General features: G+C 38.8%; 1 protein-coding gene and 1 long non-coding RNA gene across 3 annotated transcripts in view; one reads left to right on the top strand and one right to left on the bottom strand.

The window, feature by feature from the left end:
- LOC101166500 (adenylate cyclase type 1) overlaps window positions 1–19,917 on the top strand; it is a 38,252-nt gene that overhangs the window by 12,443 nt on the left and 5,892 nt on the right. For both annotated transcript variants that reach the window (XM_023964981.1, XM_023964980.1), the window contains exons 4-11: window positions 2,934–3,045; window positions 15,007–15,134; window positions 15,795–15,953; window positions 16,447–16,588; window positions 17,556–17,711; window positions 18,860–19,057; window positions 19,147–19,244; window positions 19,337–19,421. In XM_023964981.1, the coding sequence (XP_023820749.1) occupies window positions 2,934–3,045; window positions 15,007–15,134; window positions 15,795–15,953; window positions 16,447–16,588; window positions 17,556–17,711; window positions 18,860–19,057; window positions 19,147–19,244; window positions 19,337–19,421 (1,078 nt within the window). The remainder of the gene's footprint in view (window positions 1–2,933; window positions 3,046–15,006; window positions 15,135–15,794; window positions 15,954–16,446; window positions 16,589–17,555; window positions 17,712–18,859; window positions 19,058–19,146; window positions 19,245–19,336; window positions 19,422–19,917) is intronic.
- Window positions 10,275–18,840, bottom strand: LOC110016907. Its single transcript, XR_002292213.1, has 2 exons — window positions 18,723–18,840; window positions 10,275–10,429 (listed from the first exon to the last, which is right to left on the bottom strand). It is a non-coding gene; the product is annotated as an uncharacterized LOC110016907 (long non-coding RNA).

The raw sequence follows: 19,917 nt of genomic DNA, 5'->3' as shown, positions 1-19,917 counted from the left end.
AGGTCATAGAGAGTTTTCCCAGAGGAGAGAGAGTTGTTATTGGAGCAGACTTTAATGGGCATGTTGGTGAGGGCAACAGAGGTGATGAGGAGGTGATGGGCAGGTTTGGTGTGAAGGAAAGGAATCTGGAGGGACAGATGGTGGTGGACTTTGCGAAGAGGATGGAAATGGCTGTAGTCAACACTTACTTCCAGAAGAGAGAGGAACATAGAGTGACATACAGAAGTGGAGGTAGGAGTACTCAGGTGGACTACATCCTATGTAGACGAGGTCATTTGAGAGAGGTTAATGACTGCAAAGTGGTGGTAGGAGAGAGTGTAGCCAGACAGCACCGCATGGTGGTGTGTAAGATGACTCTGGAGGTCAGGAAGAAGAAGAGAGGGAAAACAGAAAAGAAGACCAAGTGGTGGAAGCTACAGAATGAAGAAACTTGTGAGGAATTTAGGCAGAAGTTGAGACAGGTCCTGGGTGGTCAGGATGAGCTTCCAGAGGACTGGGAAACTACAGCAGAGATTATCAGGGAAACAGGTAGGAAGGTGCTAGGTGTGTCATCTGGAAAGAGGAAAGACGGTAAAGAGACTTGGTGGTGGAATGAGGAAGTACAGGAATGCGTCCAGAGGAAGAGGTTGGCTAAAAGGAAGTGGGATGTAGAAAGGACTGAGGAAGGTAGACAGGAGTACAAGGAAGCGCAGCGTAAAGTGAAGAGAGAGGTGGCAAAGGCCAAACAGAAAGCTTACGATGAGCTATATGACAGGTTAGACACAAAGGAAGGAGAGAAGGACTTGTACAGGCTAGCCAGACAGAGAGACAGAGATGGGAAGGACGTGCAACAGATAAGGGTGATTAAGGACAGAGATGGAAAGGTGCTAACAACCCAAGAGAGTGTACAGAAAAGATGGAAGGAGTATTTTGAGGAGCTGATGAACGAGGAAAATGACAGGGAAAGAAGGGAGGAAGATGTGGTTGTTGTGGAGCAGGAAGTAGCAGAGATTGGAAAGGATGAGGTTAGGAAGGCTCTGAAAAGGATGAAGAGCGGAAAGGCCGTTGGTCCTGATGACGTACCTGTGGAGGTATGGAAGTGCCTAGGAGAGACAGCAGTGGAATTTCTAACAAGGGTGTTCAATAGGATTTTAGAGAGTGAGAAGATGCCTGAGGAATGGAGGACAAGCGTTCTGGTCCCAATCTTTAAGAACAAGGGTGACACGCAGAACGGCAGCAACTATAGAGGAATAAAGTTGATGAGCCACACAATGAAGCTGTGGGAAAGAGTAGTGGAAGCCAGGCTTAGGAAGAAGGTGGAGATTTGTGAGCAGCAGTATGGTTTCATGCCCCGTAAGAGCACCACTGATGCCATTTTTGCTTTGAGAATGTTGATGGAAAAGTACAGAGAAGGTCAGAAGGAGCTGCATTGTGTGTTCGTAGATTTAGAGAAGGCGTATGACAGGGTGCCGAGGGAGGAGCTGTGGTACTGTATGAGGTCGTCTGGAGTGGCAGAAAAGTATGTCAGAGTAGTTCAGGACATGTATGAGAGAAGTATGACGGTGGTGAGATGTGCTGTAGGTCAGACATAGGGGTTCAAGGTGGAGGTGGGACTACACCAAGGATCAGCTTTGAGTCCTTTTTTGTTTGCTATGCTGATGGACAGGCTGACAGACGAGGTAAGACAGGAATCTCCCTGGACAATGATGTTTGCGGATGACATTGTAATTTGCAGTGAGAGTAGAGAGCAGGTGGAGGAACAGCTAGAGAGGTGGAGGTTTGCTCTGGAAAGAAGAGGTATGAAGGTCAGTCGTAGTAAGACAGAATACATGTGTCTGAACGAGAGGGATCAAGGTAGAAGCGTTAGGTTACAGGGGACTGAGGTGAAGAAGGTGCAGGAGTTTAAGTACTTGGGGTCAACAGTTCAGTGTGATGGGGATTGTGGAAAAGAGGTGAAGAGGCGAGTGCAGGCAGGTTGGAGCGGTTGGAGGAAAGTGTCAGGAGTGTTGTGTGACAGAAGAGTGCCAGCAAGACTCAAAGGAAAGGTGTACAAGACAGTGGTGAGACCAGCTCTGCTCTATGGGTTAGAGACGGTAGCAGTGAGACAGAGACAAGAGGCTGAGATGGAGGTAGCGGAGATGAAGATGTTGAGGTTCTCCTTAGGAGTGACCAGGTTAGACAGGATAAGGAACGAGTACATCAGAGGGACGGCTCATGTTGCCTGTGTCAGCGACAAAGTCAGAGAAGCCAGACTGAGATGGTTTGGACATGTCCAGAGGAGGGATAGTGGATATATTGGTAGAAGGATGTTGGAGATGGAGCTGCCTGGCAGGAGGGCAAGAGGACGGCCAAAGAGGAGATACATGGATGTCTTAACAGAGGACATGAAGTTGGCTAATGTTAGGGTAGAAGATGTCCATGATAGAGTGAGGTGGAAAAGGATGATTCGCTGTGGCGACCCCTGATGGGAAAAGCCGAAAGAGAAAGAAGAAACGACCACTGGGAAACGCTTTTATAAAAGATCAAAAGATCATCGGAGTGAGACTAAGTTTAATTAGCTTTGGATTTTTTCTGAAATTATGTTGGAATAAATGTGGGAGCCGGTTTAGCTCGTGCTGGTTTGCGGCGCTTTCCATCCGTGAAACCAGGGTTCGACTCCGGGCTGCTTCCTGTTCCCTTCTCTACTTCTGTGCCAGTCCCAAGCCCGGTTGCTTTGAGAGGGTTGCGTCAGGAAAGGCGTCCGGCGTAAAACATTGCCAAGTTTACCATGCGACTCGTTCGCTGTGGCAACCCCTGATGGGAAAAGCCGAAGGAGAAACAACAAAATGTTGGAATTAATGAAATATTATCGTGACAAAAACACTCAAGCTAATCAGATAAGAAGCTCAGCGATTGATTTTCTTCTAACAGTGTGCTCCATGAGGAATTTGACCCGAATGTCTTCTTTCTTTCAGTATCTTGTTTGCAGACATCGTTGGTTTCACCAGCCTGGCTTCTCAGTGCACAGCGCAGGAACTCGTTAAGCTGTTAAATGAGCTTTTTGGAAAGTTTGATGAGCTCGCCACGGTGAGTCTATTTCTTTTCATATCCCTCATTTAAAGCCACTGTTAGCATTCAAAGCGTCTCTCGTTGCACTGCTTAGTCTAAACTCTGACACACAAGGAATGTGTGTGTCTGTGTGTGTGTTGCATTGAATGCTTGTAGCTTCCGAATAACGTCAGTGAATATTGGAAGCCCATATGATGTTTAATATAATTATCTAGTGCTTCTTTTGAGGAAGAGTTGACAGACATCTTTAATCTGAACCAGATTTACCCACAGCTAAACCTCGTCTCCTCTCTTGTTGTGTGAATGAACCGGGCGAGGGGATTGCAGAGTTGTACTCATCCCCAGTTGCTCTTGGTATGCTTGTGAAAAAGATTTTAGCTCTCCCATCTGTCAATATTTCTCTTCGCATGACTTCGGGACTGAAAGCCGCTCAGCTTCCGCTGTGAGTTTTGCTGCTATAGTTAATCTATTTGCTTTCTAATGTGGCAATTTCAGTGCCAGAGTTGCAAAACCAACATTTTCTAATTGATTTATTCAAGTTTTTGACAGTTTTATACTTGCACTGTACAAAAAACCCAGCAGGATGTGAACTTTGATTGAAATATAAACTTTTTTGTGTAAACACAGAGACATTAGTGGTAGACTGTTAAACCTTTACTTCCAAAAACACAGAAAATGCTGCACATCGATTCATTTGATTTATAAAACAGATTTAAGTAAAGTAAAAACTGTTCAATAACTTAACAAGCAATTCTTTGCTTATGCACATTTTATAGTAAAAAGGTATTCATTCCTTGTAGAAAAGCAGAATTTGTTATGTCAAGCGTAGGGATTATTTTTTGCACGCACCAATGAATTTTTATGAACTTTGAATGTTAAAAAAAGAATTGGACCTTAAACAGCTTAAGAAATGTGTCCCAAAGCTTGAGTCCAAGAGACACCAAAGCAGACGCTCTGATGTGTGTGTTTTAAGAATTTCAAAATTCATTTCTCCTACTGAACTGTGGAAAAATATATCGCAAAGGTGCAGACTTACTGTGTGAAAACCATGCCATTACATTTCATGGCCTCAAAACAAGTTTTAAAATCCCACTCTGGTCATCCTTTGAGCTTTTTTAAAAGCATTTCTAGTGCTCTTTTAATTATCATTATACTGTTTTTAGCCAAAATAAAAAATCTTGTCATTTTCAAGGCTGAATCTGAATTGCTTCCCTACCCCTTCGGCTTCTCCCTACCTCGACTTTTACACCTCCAAATGGAGGGATATTGAAAAGATAATGTCTTTAAATCCGGGCGTTACTACCATTGGATGATGCCATCAGTAGCTGCTGGTCATCTAGTTAGCGTGTAGCTACCAGCGCTCAGAAAATACATAACAACATCAGTTTTATAACTTTAAAAAGTCACGTAAAACCCAAACTTTAACACTTACATTTCAGTGTAAACTGCCGTGCTTCTGAGCACACCCACTTGAAGAAATGCGTTTCTCCTCTGCGCCGCAGATCACCTGACCGGCTATGGCAGAACCCAAAGCAATTCAGTTACGGCCATAGTTTCTGCAGAGCAGCAGTCGTTTATTTGAAAATTGCCTCTGAGTTGTAGGTGGGACTGTTGACACTGCTGCTGAGAGCTCTTTGTTTACACAGTCTCTTGCTAGCTTACAACCTTCACACCCCAACTTAACAATACGGGTGCAACAAAAATGGCGAGCAATATTGGAGCGCCCCAGCAGGGAGCTTGTTTTCTGTCAAAAATGAGCTCCTATTCGAACAGTATTTTTGTCCGCTCCTGATTCACAACAATTTGAGAAAAGAAATACTCAGAAATGCAATTTTGAACTTAATTTTCTTTGTACCTGTGAAAACACAATTTTTATCGCAGTGGATCTTTAAGATTTCCTTGCAGCTGACAGATGGCCTGAATAAATGTGAAGGGACTATTTTCAGAATGAGCAGAGAGGATCTAATGGCCAAATCCTCTGAAAAAAACAAATTTTGTTATGTATTTTCCCTTTTTATTCATTTCTTTTTTGAGTTTTTTGAGCAGTTTAACTTAGAGTCACCTTCATTTTAGTAACAGTGAGAGGTCATATCATCGACACACTGCAGGGTGGGTCACTTTTAAAGCTTCCAGGTATGTTCATACACCTCTCCACTGTGTCTTTAAATTCCTGATCCACTTGAAAAAGCTTTAACTAGATCAATAAATGTGCCATGAAGCGTTGCTTGCTTTTTCAGGACATTTAGGGGTGCAGAAGTCACAAATGTGTTTTTTTCCAAACTTGACTTACTGGAATTTATTAGCATGAACAAGAAGATTATTGAGCCTTAACAAGAACCGACAGATGTTACTTTAGGTGTTCTCTTCTTTAAAGTGGGTAGCATTTAAGGTGAAAGGGATGTTACCCATTTGACCCCCCCCAAAAAGGATGTTTTTTGTGAATTTGGCTTACATATGATTGTTTGTGCCACATCCCCAACCACGTGTAATCTGGCTTGCATTACTTACAGTAGGCACACGCCCTTGTCAAATCCGCAAATCCACAACAGGATTACAACTAACCTTTTTTCCTTCTACAGAAGGTTTCACTTAACCCAGACGGGAGTTTCTATTTTTATTCTGTTTGTTTACAGGATCAAATTTAGAGCTAAGTAACGAAGAATAATGCCATTTATTGGCTTGTCTTTGTGGTGCCGCTGATATTTATCCTAAACCCAAACTCAACAATATATTCTACCTGTGTCTTAATGTCATAGACACTATGTTAAATGCTTGCTTGGAGCGTAATATTGATTTAAAAGGTCGTCTCCAGCCATGAAACCAGTCATTAAATGTTCCAGTCTTGCCCTGACCCAAAGCCCGCTTGTTCGGATTTATTCTGGCAGGTAGGGGCAACGCCGGTGATTCATGGCTGGGGTCACTGTGGGCACGAAGGCTCCCTTTTGCCCCATACGAAGAGCGAGTGGTGCCACATGGCCACTGGGCATCATCTCATTATACCATTCCAGCACCATCCCCACACCACCTGTCCACTCTTTGGACTTGTCAGGCTGCATGGGAAGAGGGCCAGGAACACAGTGTTCTCCAAAAGTGCTGTTGATTTTTCAGACCAAGACTCCTCGCTTTTTCCCTCGTTCAATTTTTTAACAAGAATAAATGTGAACCATGCCTTTTCTGCAGGCTTTCTCACTCTGTCTCCCTTCCTTTTTAAAACACACGCAGCCACACAGGCTCTGTCGTTTCTAAAATTGACTCTACATGGGTCTATAAATGGAATCTGGACAATGATTGGGTGTTTCAGCTTTGATTTCAGGTGATTGTTTTCAAACCTAATCCGTTAGGTCAACTCTTTGGAGATGAGAGTATGAACTTAACATATAAAACCTGTCCACTGTCCTTCTATGTGTGCTTTCAGATTACTGTAGCGAGGATAAATGAGAAGCAGGCTGTTTGTGGATTACCTTAGGCTTCCTGTTATCTTTTCTTTGGGGCTTTAGGGCCAAAGGAGAATGTAAGTTTGTTACTGACTCATCACACCAGCTCTTACCTGTGTGGGAACGTCAGCTTTACATAACAGGTGACCCCTATTTTTCTTGTGATTCTACCTTTCAAGCCTGATTTGATGCAAGTGTTTTATGATGTTAGTGACATCTGGCCTGAAGGGAGGTAATAAAAGTTAATAGAGCTTTCTGGTTCAAATTGTATAAAAGGACCCTCATTATAGAAATTGTCTGTATTTGTTATTTAAAAGATTACCCCTTAATTTAGAGACTCCAACAAGTATTTGCTTTTTCTGAGATAGTAAAGGCAAAGGCAGTTGTGTTGCGTAAAAAACTAAAAGTTGATTAAAAATAAACAAAATTAAAGGCACAAACAGCTTTTTATGGCCCACAGGCGCTACCTGCCCCGTGTTGAGTTTTTTTATCAACCACGCATACATTCCTAATATGTTCATATTGTTTCATTTAGCTTGAGCCAACGATTCATGTATTAAATTTTCACAATATTCTATTAGAACCGCCTCTTTTGCGAGCTCGCCTCCCTAATGCCATTCATGACCTACAACTTCTAAAACCAACATTTCTTCCCAAGTAGCTTCTCAATGATGGTTGAGGAGTTTGGAGGCAATTGATCGAAATCCCTCAGAGGATTTAAAATTTGTAGCTGGTACTAAAGGTGATTTTTTTTTTTTTATTCACGATGATGACATCCTCCTGAGGTCAAAGGTCACTGAAACTTTGGTTGTGGTTGTAAACTTAACATAGTGATATGTGGGAGTTTTTCCTTACCGCGAAGGGGGGTCTAAGGGCAGGGATGCCAGTATAGCTTAGTCAGTTTGTTAGTTCATTTTAGTATTTTCCTATTGAACTCTTTGTATTCGTGATCCTTTTGAGTTCATGTTTTACTTCGAAGCCCATCGAGACGACTGTTGTTGTGATTTTGGGCTATACAAATAAAATTGAATTGAATTGAATTGAATGTGTGAGAAATTTTGTCAAGATTGCTCAGACAAGTCACTTTTTCCTGTATTGTGGGAAAAAGTGAAAATTGACAAATTTCACACTTTGCCACAATATGGCCACCAAGCTTCAGGTCCTGGGGCCATCCCATAATAATTGTAACACTTCCTTTTGACATCCCAGACACGTGTTTTGGTATCGTTAGTGGACGTTGAACAATTATTATTTTCTAGCCTCATGGGAGATTTTGTCCCGTTCATTTTTTCCGATGGTTTCTACCACTGTGAAGTCATTACATTTTTGGGGAGGAGTCATTCACTTTGTCCAAAATTCCTTTTCATCTGGTACTAAGTGAGTTTTTGAGAATGTGGCGGGGGGCAAAGTTTTGCTCAAAGACGCAGTAAGAAAGAAGAATTGCGAAAACAATTTGGTCCTTCAGTCCAGGGCAAAATAAAAAAAAACTATTCTTGTGCTTAATTAGTCGTAGAAACAAAATAAAGAAACTAACCCAAATCTCTGAATGAGACAAGCTACATTTAAACTAATGATAGAAAGAGTATTTTTAACCGACTGACTTTAAAACTGTAATTTTAGGCCCTTATACAATTCATTTTTTGGGTTAAAATGAAGTCAAATAAATGTGATTAAGCAGGCAGAGAGGACGCTTACAAACTGTTCATCAACATGGTGGTGGATATCAAGTGATTTTTCTGCTCTGGAGAGATGAAATAGGAGGAATATTACTTTCACAAAGACTGTGTCTGTGCTTTTATTACAAAGTAGATAAGTAGGAGGGAATCCGGGGGGATGTGAGAATGACATGTTAACACATTTGAATCTGCAGTTCTTATATTAAACTGAGGCACTGTCTTTAAAAAAATCAACAAAAAGACCAACTGCAGCATTTAATAAGCCAGTGTTACAAGTACGCTTATCTGTTGCAGTTGTCTTTTTTTGATTCATGAAGTTACATTTTTGAGCAAGTTTTTAAATAGTATATAAAAATATAACGTTTATACCCCAATATTCCTATCTTATTCTTAATATTTTGGGGAAAAAACAGTGTTGAGAAAAAGATATTTCAGCTTGTGAATATCTTATCTGCAATGACGATACAAATCAAAAAAGTTGTCGGAGTACTGGTCATATTTTATCTTTGGTTTTATAATTCCATCCCCCCTGAAATCAGCCTCATGTTCCCTGTTCAGACATTTTATTACCAATTTAATAAATCAATTAATTGTAGTTGTGCTAACAGTGTGTTTGTTTTCACTTTTTGTGTGAAAAGAGTTCATGCTCCAACAATCCTTGCTGCCAGACAATTGTGAATCCTCTGCAAGCTGTTGGTTTAGAATAAGAACTTATTCAAAATGCACGTCATTAAACCAAAATAAATATGCTAAAAAGAGGGATCTTCTGCTGTGTAAATTGAAATGTTTGTGAATTAAAGTTTAACTTTATTGCTGCCCAGGTTAAACTGATTGCAACCATAACTGGATTACAAAGTGGGTGTATGTTACAATGTTGTGGAAAAAGTAAAACAACAAACATAAATTCTACTGTATTTGTACAGAGCAACTTACAAGAAAAGAGCAATGGGGCGGTAGTTTGGCACACGTTGCCCAAAGTCACCTTTTTTCTGTGATTTTTAAATTCTCAACAGCATCTTGTGCCCATGGCTTTTTAAAGGAATGTGACCTTCAAATCCTCCCGAAAATGGACTTCTTACAACACATTAAAAAAAGACAGAACTGTAAAAAATGGAGGTGAGACAGGTAACACAGCTTTTAAACAAGAACTTAATGTAATAAACAAACGCAAATAAGACAAAAAGCTAAATCTGAACAAAAAACAAAAACCTGAAGCACTACACAAGAAAAACCTAAAAAAAAGACACCATTAAAGACCCACTTCAATCATCTTTTGATCTATTTTAAGTGTTCCAAGTGGTATTTTTAATTATGTTTATGCGGTTTTTCACCAAAATCAAAAAACTTTTGTTTTCTGCGACGTAGTTTCTCATTAGAAATTCAACTCTGAGTTGTGGGCATGATTGTTGGTGTGGAGCAACCCCCCCCCCCCCCCCCCCCTTCCCCTCTGTGTTGTTTAATATGAAAAATACAAATGAATGCAAATTTGATCTTAATTTTCTAAATATATGTCCTCCATCATCAGAAAAAACCCCAAAAGAACATGTCAAAAATACAATTTTCATTGTGTAGGTCTTTATATAAAACCCTGAAGCATGGCATGACAAAAAAACAGAACCATGACGTTAATAAGGCACTACTGATCACAGAATAATATCAATCTCAATTAAGACCAATCACAATTAAGAAATAAGACAACTTCAGTCAAGTTTTACCCCAAAAAGCTGAGTAAGTTTGATTTTGTTGTTAAATTATTTTGGCATGTCTGGCCTTTTTTCTTTGGGTGTAAGATTTGCTTGCCTTAAATTTTAGTAGAAAAACTGAACTTTTTAAAGTCACAACAGCGAAGCAACACTGAAGCTCTACAGATGTTAACGGAAAAAACACGGCAGCTCCGGGAATCAGAAGGAATTTTTTAATAAAACCAAGTTCATTGTGTTGACGTCAGTTGGACGTCAGCTGGAAAATGGGAATGTGATGTTGTAAAGAACTCAACTGCGTTTGTTTCAATGAAGCTCATTGAGACAAGAACCCCAAAAGACAAGTCCTTAGTTTAATAGTGAATTGATTCTTTGGTTTTTCGCATTTTAATGGCGCAGACGGACAAATAAGTCATTTTTCAGAACAGACTCAGAGCGAATATTAGCATCTTCTTTATTTTCACTTCAACACGGTGCAACAGTCCGCTTGGCCGTCCTCACATTTAGATGACACACCAAATGGTCTTCAAGGAGCCCTGTCTCTGCAAAGACTTCCTTTCTCTGGCAGAATCTCCAACAGCCTGTCCCGTTCCTAAAAAAAAAAAAAAGAAGACAGTTCTGGCTGAGAAAAGGATCTGTGATTAATTTATGGTGGCTGTAGTGCTATCTAACATTAATAGCTTCATAGTGGAGGAGCTTTTGCATCCATATATGTGCCTGTACCATTGGTGTTTCCTTGGCAGAGTGTCACAAAGCTTTTCATTCTTGTCCTTGTTTTTTCTGCATTTGCAACACCTCGATGCATCACAGCTTTCAGACTCCTCCGCTCCTTGTTTCTCAGCTTTTTGATTGACGTGCAGCAGCCTACTTCCCTCAGCTGTGTTGTTTTAAGCCCCCCTTTTTTTTGAGCTCTTCTTCTTTTCCGTGTTTCTATTTTTAGCTTGGCTCATTGATGTCTCATCTACTGTCTCTTACTTCTACAGGAAGTTTTATTATCACACCAAATTCACATGATCTCTCTAAAGAAATGTGAAAATCTTTAAACCATTATGTTTATTTCTGTATTTTGCAATACATAAAAATGAGATTTTTATAAAAAAAATTTATTTATTTATTTATTTATTTTTAACCATTCTAGACCAAAAAAAGTTTGTTTTAGAAAAGAAAACCCATAATGTCTGGAAATGTGTCACAAATTTAACGAATTAAATGAGAATAGGAGCTGTTAATTGTCCACATGGTGACAGCTGCTTTCCGGAAACTAAAAACCTGGACTTATACTAACACTGTCTGGGTTTGCCTCATGAGCAGATGCAAGGATCACTCAGAAGTCTGGCCGTTTCCGGAAGATGCCTGCTTACTTAGAACTGTAAACCGAAAAACCCAAACCAAACAAGGCATTGTGGGTCTTTGACAGATGACTAAGAAAGGATAAATATTCTGACAAAAATAACAAAAAGCGCCATGACTGTACCTGATGTCGCTGCCAACAACCTCAGCTCACACTTCATTTATATGAGGCAGTAAAAAAAACAAAAACAGAAGCAAGCTCCCTTTTCCAAAACAGACAGAAGGAGAATGTTAGTCAATGCAAAAGTACAGAACTAAAAGGTAACAAAAACACTTTTGCACGTAAAGATTTAGATTTAAGTCAATTTGTCTGCATGACATGAAAATTTGGCTTAATAAATTGTCAGTTTTTACTAAAGACATCAAATAAGAGTAGACTTTTAGTCTTTCAGTAAAAATGGGCAAACCAGGCTGGTGTTACACTTGAATAAAATGATGCCTGAAAAAGAGGTGTTAGTGTTACAGACACTTTCATGTTTTAATAATCACCAGCCCCCCAGTGATTCAGACTTCCTTCTTTGATATGAAGCGTTCCTCTTTCTCAATTAGATCAGCCGCTGATAAAATCCAGTTTCATCTTTGGAGATAAACTGGTCTGGAACACTGAGCCGTTTCTATTTTCCATATTTGCAGAGTCCATTCTTGTCTTTTTTACACACCCACTCCATCCAACCCACCAAAGCAAAGGGTAGAGAGTGTCGATACATTTCTTATGTATTTGCTGAGAAAAAAGAAACCTGTTGCTGAAGGTAAGATGTCAGCTGACGATGAATAAAAATGACAAAGAAATCGTTCTGCCTTTGGCACCACACATGCATATTTCATAAACATGTTTTAATTCCCATCATAACTTAAAGCACTTTAGTCGTTTTAAGTGGAGGAGAGACCTGCTGCCGTGAGATGTTTTCATTTTTTCTTTATTGTAATTTGTGCTGTTTTTTCAACCAATTTTAAAGTTTAAACATCATCCAATTTATTCATATAGTCAGAAACTGATTTAAAATGAGTGTAAAAGTGTTTGCCCTGGTATTAAGAGGTGCGTTTATGTCCCATTTCTTCTTCAAGTGACAAAGGTCACTCTAGCGCTCCTTTGTTCCGATACCTACCACTCAGATTGCCCACAGGGCTGCAGTCACATGACGGTGGTAATCCTGCTAGGGTCTGAATCAGATCCTAATCCCTCACACAGCAGATTAGCAAAGGAAAAATACAGTGTAAGAGTCTCTTTAAGTTGCAGGGCTTTCCCTGCTTCCTGTAGCTTCAGTTATATTACCATCTGTTATTGCAGCATCCTGCCCTAGAGTTACCCCACACAGAGCCCTACCCCATGTACACAACCACATATACAGGTAGACATACAGGTAACAGGTGAAATTGTCTATAAGAATTAATTATTACCTAATTTGTCATGTTTTTAAGAAATCATTATTTGCTAGTTTTAAAGTGCAATCCACTGACTGACTTGCAGTGGGTGAGACTTTCACAGGAAGTAGTTCAGCAGCCCCGCCACAATACAAGGGGCATCTGTTTTGGCCAGCAAGAATTCAAGTATAAAGATGACAGGAGAAAATAGTTTTCCGCCAGTTTTCCTGATCTTTCTTCCTCTTCCGCTTTTTATCGTTCTGTACCTGTAGCTTTCTACCAATTTGCATTGATAAATTGATATTTTTTAAATTAGCCTCTTACAGGGATCAATGGGAATTGACAAAATGTTTAAAATGTTATTCTTCTCCAAACAAAGGCGAGCAGCCTTTCAGAGCGTAATAATGGTTCTAAATCAGAAAATCTCTAAAAAAAAACAAATATTTAGATGGTATTTATTCAACTTTTTTTTTACAGTATAAAACTTTAACTAACATTTTATTTTGAAGTTTTAAAGTTGTAGGATTCTATATTAATTGTCATTATTGTATTTAATTACCTCCCTGTGTTTTGATTTGATTTTATGCTCCTGTTGTAAAACACTTTGTCATTCTTTCTGGGAAAAGTGCTAAATAAAAAAAAAAGATATTCTATTCTATTCTATACATTTAGTATCTCAAAAAAGTACTAATTGGCTGAACATAAAATAAATCCATCCCAATTCTCCCACCACTTCCTCAGCCCAAAGAAAATATTCTTCCCAGCCTCTCCACCAGCAAGTGGGCAAATATCTTCCACTAACGAGCCTTGGCTATCCAGTTATGCTGGAACTCACATGGATTCCACGTTAAAAATAGAGCTTCCGTCTTGTCCTGTGCCCACCGATGTGCATAATTATGGGTCTTTGTACTCCTCACATGCATAGGCAGCAATCCCATTACCTCCATGGAAACAATGAAGGGTTTATGAGGAAGCGCCCACGGTAACCTGGTCTCCCTGGTAAAATGAACATCTATTGCTCATATCCTCTGATGATGGGTTATATTTGTAAGCTGTCTTTTCATGGCACAGCTTATTGTTCCAGTGTGAGTGACTCACCTTATTCCCTAAATTGAGACTGATCCGTTACACTGTTGGATCAATTTCATGTTGATGCAGCTTTCAAGTTTGAAAAATATGGTTCTCATGTTTATTTGTTTTTTTGTATTAGCTATGTAGTTTTGTTAGTTTCATCAAACATCTCTATTATTTTTATTTCAACAAGGGAACACATACATGGATTTTAAATCATTCATCAACCTTAGATTTTAATTGTTTGGTGAATTTTGTTTTTGTATTGCTTAGAACTTGGAAATAAAGAGATAACATTTTGAATTCAAGAACTAATACACTAAAGAACAGGACAAGTATATTCGTGCATGGAGAAAAGGTATGTGCCCCTGTGAATGAGACATTAAAATTGTAATTTTAGAAATGTATCGCTGAGAAATTGGCAAAGGAGTTTACCTAAAAGGCACAAACAAATGTCTCTGGTCTTTTTACTCCATCACAGTCTAACCTTTTAGAAATGCCAATCAAGCCAGATATTTCTGACATGGCTGAGCTAAAACGTGGAAACGTTGGGGAGAGTTTTGGTTTTTATTTATGATACACTCTTATGCAGACAGAAACACTGAGGTGCATGCATTTTCCAGTTGCCTGTGCCCATTTATGCAATAATATATCTCCAAAGCTGCGCATTAGGGATGTAACGATTGGATTCATATCATAATTAGTGGTTGCAAATACGATTCATTATTGATTTTAGTTCATTTTGAACGATCCGATTGACATAAAACGGATTCCTTGTATTTCCAGATTCCTTGTATTTCTTCAATATAATCAAGTTTATATTAAATATGTGTACAAAAAAACAAGTAAATAGTAAATAGATCAATTCATTTTATTTTAAACAATGTTATTGATTTTATTAACAATTGCCTCAGACAGATTGAGCTGGTTGATCTGGAGTATAGATTAATTCATCGATTAAGTCGATTAATTGTTACTCCCTTACTGTGCATGATATCAGACCTAAGCAGATTTAAACGTCAACTAAAGACATCACTTTTTAAATGGTTTTCAATGTTCCTTTAGTCGGTGGCATCTTATTTTATTTTACTTGTTTGCCTTCATTTTTTTTATTTCCCTTTCATGTGTTTTAAACTATGATGTTTTTAATTTTTGCTCTTAATTTAATTTTTCTCTTTTTATCTCTTTTCCTAATATGAAGCACTTTTGCATCCCGATGGCGTTGTAAAGTGCTACACAAATAAAGGTTCCTTCAATCATCTGAGTACAGAGTGGATCCAATCTGTCTCTGTACCACAGCATTTCTTGCTTTCCAGTTCAGACTGATCCATCCCTCTAGACAAGGGCTAACCCTTTCTGTCTTCCATCTGTGCTTCTGATTGACAGGAGAACCACTGTCGCAGAATTAAGATCCTGGGAGACTGTTACTACTGCGTTTCTGGACTGACCCAGCCCAAGACTGACCACGCTCACTGCTGCGTTGAGATGGGCTTAGACATGATCGACACTATAACGTGAGAGCACTCATAAGGACGATCATTATTACAGTTAATATTCTATTCTTTTTGTGTGTTTTTTTGAACACGCTGTAATCAAAAAGTAATTTCACTTTGAGATTCCTGGCACTGGGAGGCTAAGACAACCTTTAACCTTTGATTCACTGTAAGCACAGTTTAATGTAAATTCTGAAATGCATTGGGCACTGAGAAAAGCTTTAGCAGCAGAGAGCAAAAAGGTCTTTAAATATTTTTTAAGCTGGAAAGCTCTTGGTTTCCTTGTATAACCAGCTTAAGATGAATTTAAATAAGAGCTCAAATGAGAGTCCAAGGATGAGACGGATGCAAACCTAAATACGATACTTTTATGGCTTGATTGGAACACTTTAAATAATGTTTCTACTATTTCAATGCTAAATAGGAAAAAATACTAGGTCTATTCAGTATTGAACCTTATTGTTCAGTTTTTCTTGTATTATTTGCTTTAGTTTCAATTATTCTTACTAAAGATTCTTGACTTCAGTAACTATTCTAAACTTTTGGGTCTATTCTAAAAGCCATTGTTAAGGTGCGCTTTCTTTGTTCGTACCGTCAGCACTGCCTTTTTGCCCTTTACTGTAATAAGTATTTTATTCCTTAAGACTTCACACCACCTCTGTGTGCGTTTGGTCCCATCAGGTCAGTAGCAGAGGCCACAGAAGTCAACCTTAATATGCGAGTGGGCTTGCACACCGGCCGAGTGCTGTGCGGAGTGCTGGGCCTCCGGAAATGGCAGTATGATGTTTGGTCAAATGATGTGACCCTGGCCAACGTTATGGAAGCTGGAGGCCTACCAGGGTTGGTACTCAAGTTTTCAGACATTCCAGTCGCAGTTTTAGTTATTCCGTGGATGGGAACCTCTTCGATTGTTGCTTTTCATCCTATTTTAAAGTTATTTAGAATTTATTATGAAATATTTTTATAAGATTAGTGATTAGTGAATGTTTGGAAAAAATTAAAGTTTTTGATAGTTTGAATGTAAGAATTCATACTTTTATTCATGAAAGGTTTAGTTTCCATCACAAAATCTTTAACTTATACTAAAAAAAACTGGTAAGGGGCATTTATTATTGTGGATTTTTTGTTTGTTTAAAACATGTTTTAAATACAAATATATTAATTGAATCAAATCCTTTTGGGATCTCTTATCCAAAATATAAGAGCAAAAAAAACCACTTTAAATGTAAATATTTTATGTCTCGTTTTTAATGTCATCTTTTTGAGTTTGTGCAGTTCATGACTAAGCTGTCGTGAGACTAGAGTTTGTAAAGTCTGTCTTGTATGTGTCCAGGAAAGTTCACATCACCAGATCTACACTTGAGTGCCTAAATGGAGACTATGAGGTGGAGCCTGGAAATGGCCACGAAAGGAGCGCCTTCCTCCAAAAACATGAAATAGAAACCTTCTTTATTGTGCCATCTCACCGACGAAAGGTGAGAAGACCGCATGCTCTGTTTGAACAACTACAAGTATATATTTTTTAACTATCAAATGACACATTTGAGCAGATTTGTCTTTAATTTAATCCCTAGAAATTCGTTTTACAGCTCTTGCCGCATGTTGACCTAAATTATGGTTTTACTGAGATAGTGGATTAGGTTAAGTAAGTGCTTACCTCTGTGCTAAATACTCTTAATATAGAACTAAAGTGTTATAATGTCCCACATCATATTATAAAGCTCACATATGTTTGTTGTTGAACCGGTCTCACTTTTTAATTATTCAATCCAGGGGTAGAAGGATAAAAATGTCCTGCGGCATCATCTCAAAGTTGCACAGTCCGCTTGCAGAGAAGCAGGCAGACAGATGTGCCTCAAGCAGCTGGAGAAGGGGATTTCAGTCTTATCTATCTATCACCTCATCTCCCTTTTCTCCTCTTACAAAAAATGAAGACCATAAAACTCATGGATATCTCGTATTAAATATACCTGTTAGAAATTATTCATCATTTTCATGAGTGCTGATCCTTTTAATAAAGTTAATGTCAGAGACATTTGAAAATGTAAGATTATGATTACTTTTATGTTACTTTTTATGTTACTTTTCCTCATAAAAACGTATATTAGTCAAAACTATATAAATTATTTTTGCAAAAAATCAGCAGCTTCTCATCAAGCATCTAATAAAGCTGCTCCACCTTAGTGAAGTCGTTTTAATTCTCCTTTCTATTAGCTGAAGATGATTACAAAGAATGCATTCATTTAAGCCCATTGAGACGACTGTTGTGATTTTGGGCTATGTAAATACAAGTGAATTGAATTGAAATTGAATGCATGTGCATGTGTAATGTTTATGAATTAGGAAAAAATCGATCCGGACAAAATATTTCTACGTCTTTAAATATGTTTGTTTGGGGTATGATGACTTAATCTTTTGTTCCCATTTTTCATCCGGTGACAGATATTCCCAGGATTGATTCTTTCGGATATAAAGCCCGCCAAAAAGATGAAGTTCAAAACCGTGTGCTACTTACTAGTGCAGCTTATGCACTGCAGGAAGATGTTCAAGGCTGAGATTCCCTTCTCCAATGTCATGAACTGCGAGGACGGGGATAAGGTATAAACTCTCAGTGTCTGTCTTTGACCTTTCTGTGTTTGTTCGTGATGTGATTTCGTGAAACAAGTGGTTCACAGGCAAGTCCAAAGCATGCTTGGTTTGAAATGGTTGAATGAGACAAAATGTGTCTTGTGATCTTTTTGAAAAATATTTATTGGTTTGATTGTTGCTGCGTTTCTATTGTATGCTGCATGACTCCAGGAGAAAGTCTATTGTGCAGCCTCACGTCTTATTGCTGCAGTGAATGCGTGGCTTTCTCATAGATTTTGTTCTTGATGTCCAAAGATGTTTGCGTGTTCATTAACTGCTTCCAGTGTTTTCAGCCGCTGCACTTTAGCACTAAAAAAACCACATAGATTCTTCTCATCATTTTTTCTTCATGGGCCATTTCCCTTTTATGTTGTGTGATGCTTGTGGACTATTGATCAAGTGGTTTTTCTTCAGAATACAAAACTCTACAGAATGCTCATTTGAATAAATCGATCAATTCCAGTTTTCAACATTACATGACTCGTGACATTCGAGCAAAATTGTTTTGAATTAACTCCAGTTAAATCTTTCCTTAAACTTCACTTTAGTGTTGTAAAACAGAACTTTCAAAATTCAAAGATAAGAGATTCTGACAAAAATGGCATCAAGCTAGTTAATTTAAACAAATTTTACTCTTTCCTATTTAGACTACAAACACTTGAGTTGTGATGAGAAGATCTATGTGAGGGAGAAGTGATGCAACAGTAGGACTTTTGGAGTATAAACCTGGGCTGCATGAAGTGCAATGGGCTGAAACCTCATAAATAACCAAAACAACAAAGGTGATGCACAAACGGAATGATACAAGAACTAAAAATAAAAGATTATTTGAAAGAATAACAGGAAACACAGAAGAATATTGAGTTGTTGAGAAAGAAAAACGTAGGATGTGGTTAGATAAGCAGAGAAGTATGATCCGTAGAGTCATGTAGAAGGCAAAGAGAACAACTAAAAGGAATGCCTTCATTAATGCATACTTACAGACGTGCACAACCATAGCTCTCTGGCTTTGCTCCAACAGCTCCTGCCTTGCAAAGGTCTTCGTGTTGGCTGCTGAAGACATGCACACACAGAGACAGAAGGCTTTAGAAATTAATTTCGTCTTCTCTTCTTGCCAGCGGAGGGCCATGAGAACTGCTCCCCAAAAGCTGAGAAACCGCAACAACGCCAACCAGGCGAATGTGATCCAAAGCAGTCCCAGGACCCGGGTCAACCGTTACATCGGTCGGCTGATCGAAGCCCGACAGACCGAGTCGGACACAGCGGACCTGAACTTTCTGACACTCATGTATAAATGTTCTGAGCGCGAGCAGAGGGTGAGGCCTTCAAGGTTCTACAGACATTCTGTGCAGTGAGACGTCAGTAAGTGAACACTGTCATCGCCCTATCTGCTTTCTCGCATTAGTACCACCAGCTTCCGGATGAGTACTTCACCAGTGCAGTGGTCCTCTCACTGATCCTAGCTGCCTTGTTTGGCCTTGTTTATCTTCTCATCATACCACAGTATGATTCTTTTGTGCTTCATATCACCTCTTTACTTTTTCCCATCTCACTCACTAATCTGTCCATTTCTTTCTCCTGTTTCTTTCCGTCAGGGGGATGGTGGTACTTGTCCTTCTTGTCTTCTGCATCTGCTTCCTAGTAGCGTGTATCATGTACCTTCATATCACAAAAGTTCAGGTAAACACTAAAAACTTTTGCTTAGTAACACTTCCTACTTACATTGCCTAACTTACTGCCCCTCACACACTTAACCTAATATTACCGGCGCTACAAAAATGGCGAGCAATATTGGAGCTATCCAACTGTACAGTTTTGAGCCAGACGCCAGCTCGGATGAGGAAAACGAAGATGCACATGGATCTACACGTGGGTGTATCAGAATGGAGCAGAGAAGCTGGCATATTTTCTAACAAATAAGCTATTTTTTGTAAAGCATTTTTATGCCCCAATGATTTGAGTATAGACATACTTAGTAATGCAATTTTAAGCTTAATTTTCTTTATATTCGTCTGCCATTATTAGAAAAATGCCACAAGAACATGTTAAAAACACCAAAAACATAATTTTCATCAGAGATAACATTTGAAAATGTTTTAATAGGCCAAAGTTCTGTCTCTTGATCTCTCTTTAAAGAATATTCACACACTTTTTAGTAAACATGTTATTTACTTGT

Source organism: Oryzias latipes, chromosome 17, assembly GCF_002234675.1.
Source record: "Oryzias latipes chromosome 17, ASM223467v1".
Taxonomy (NCBI): Eukaryota; Metazoa; Chordata; class Actinopteri; order Beloniformes; family Adrianichthyidae; genus Oryzias; species Oryzias latipes.
This window is presented reverse-complemented; position numbering and strand designations above follow the sequence as displayed.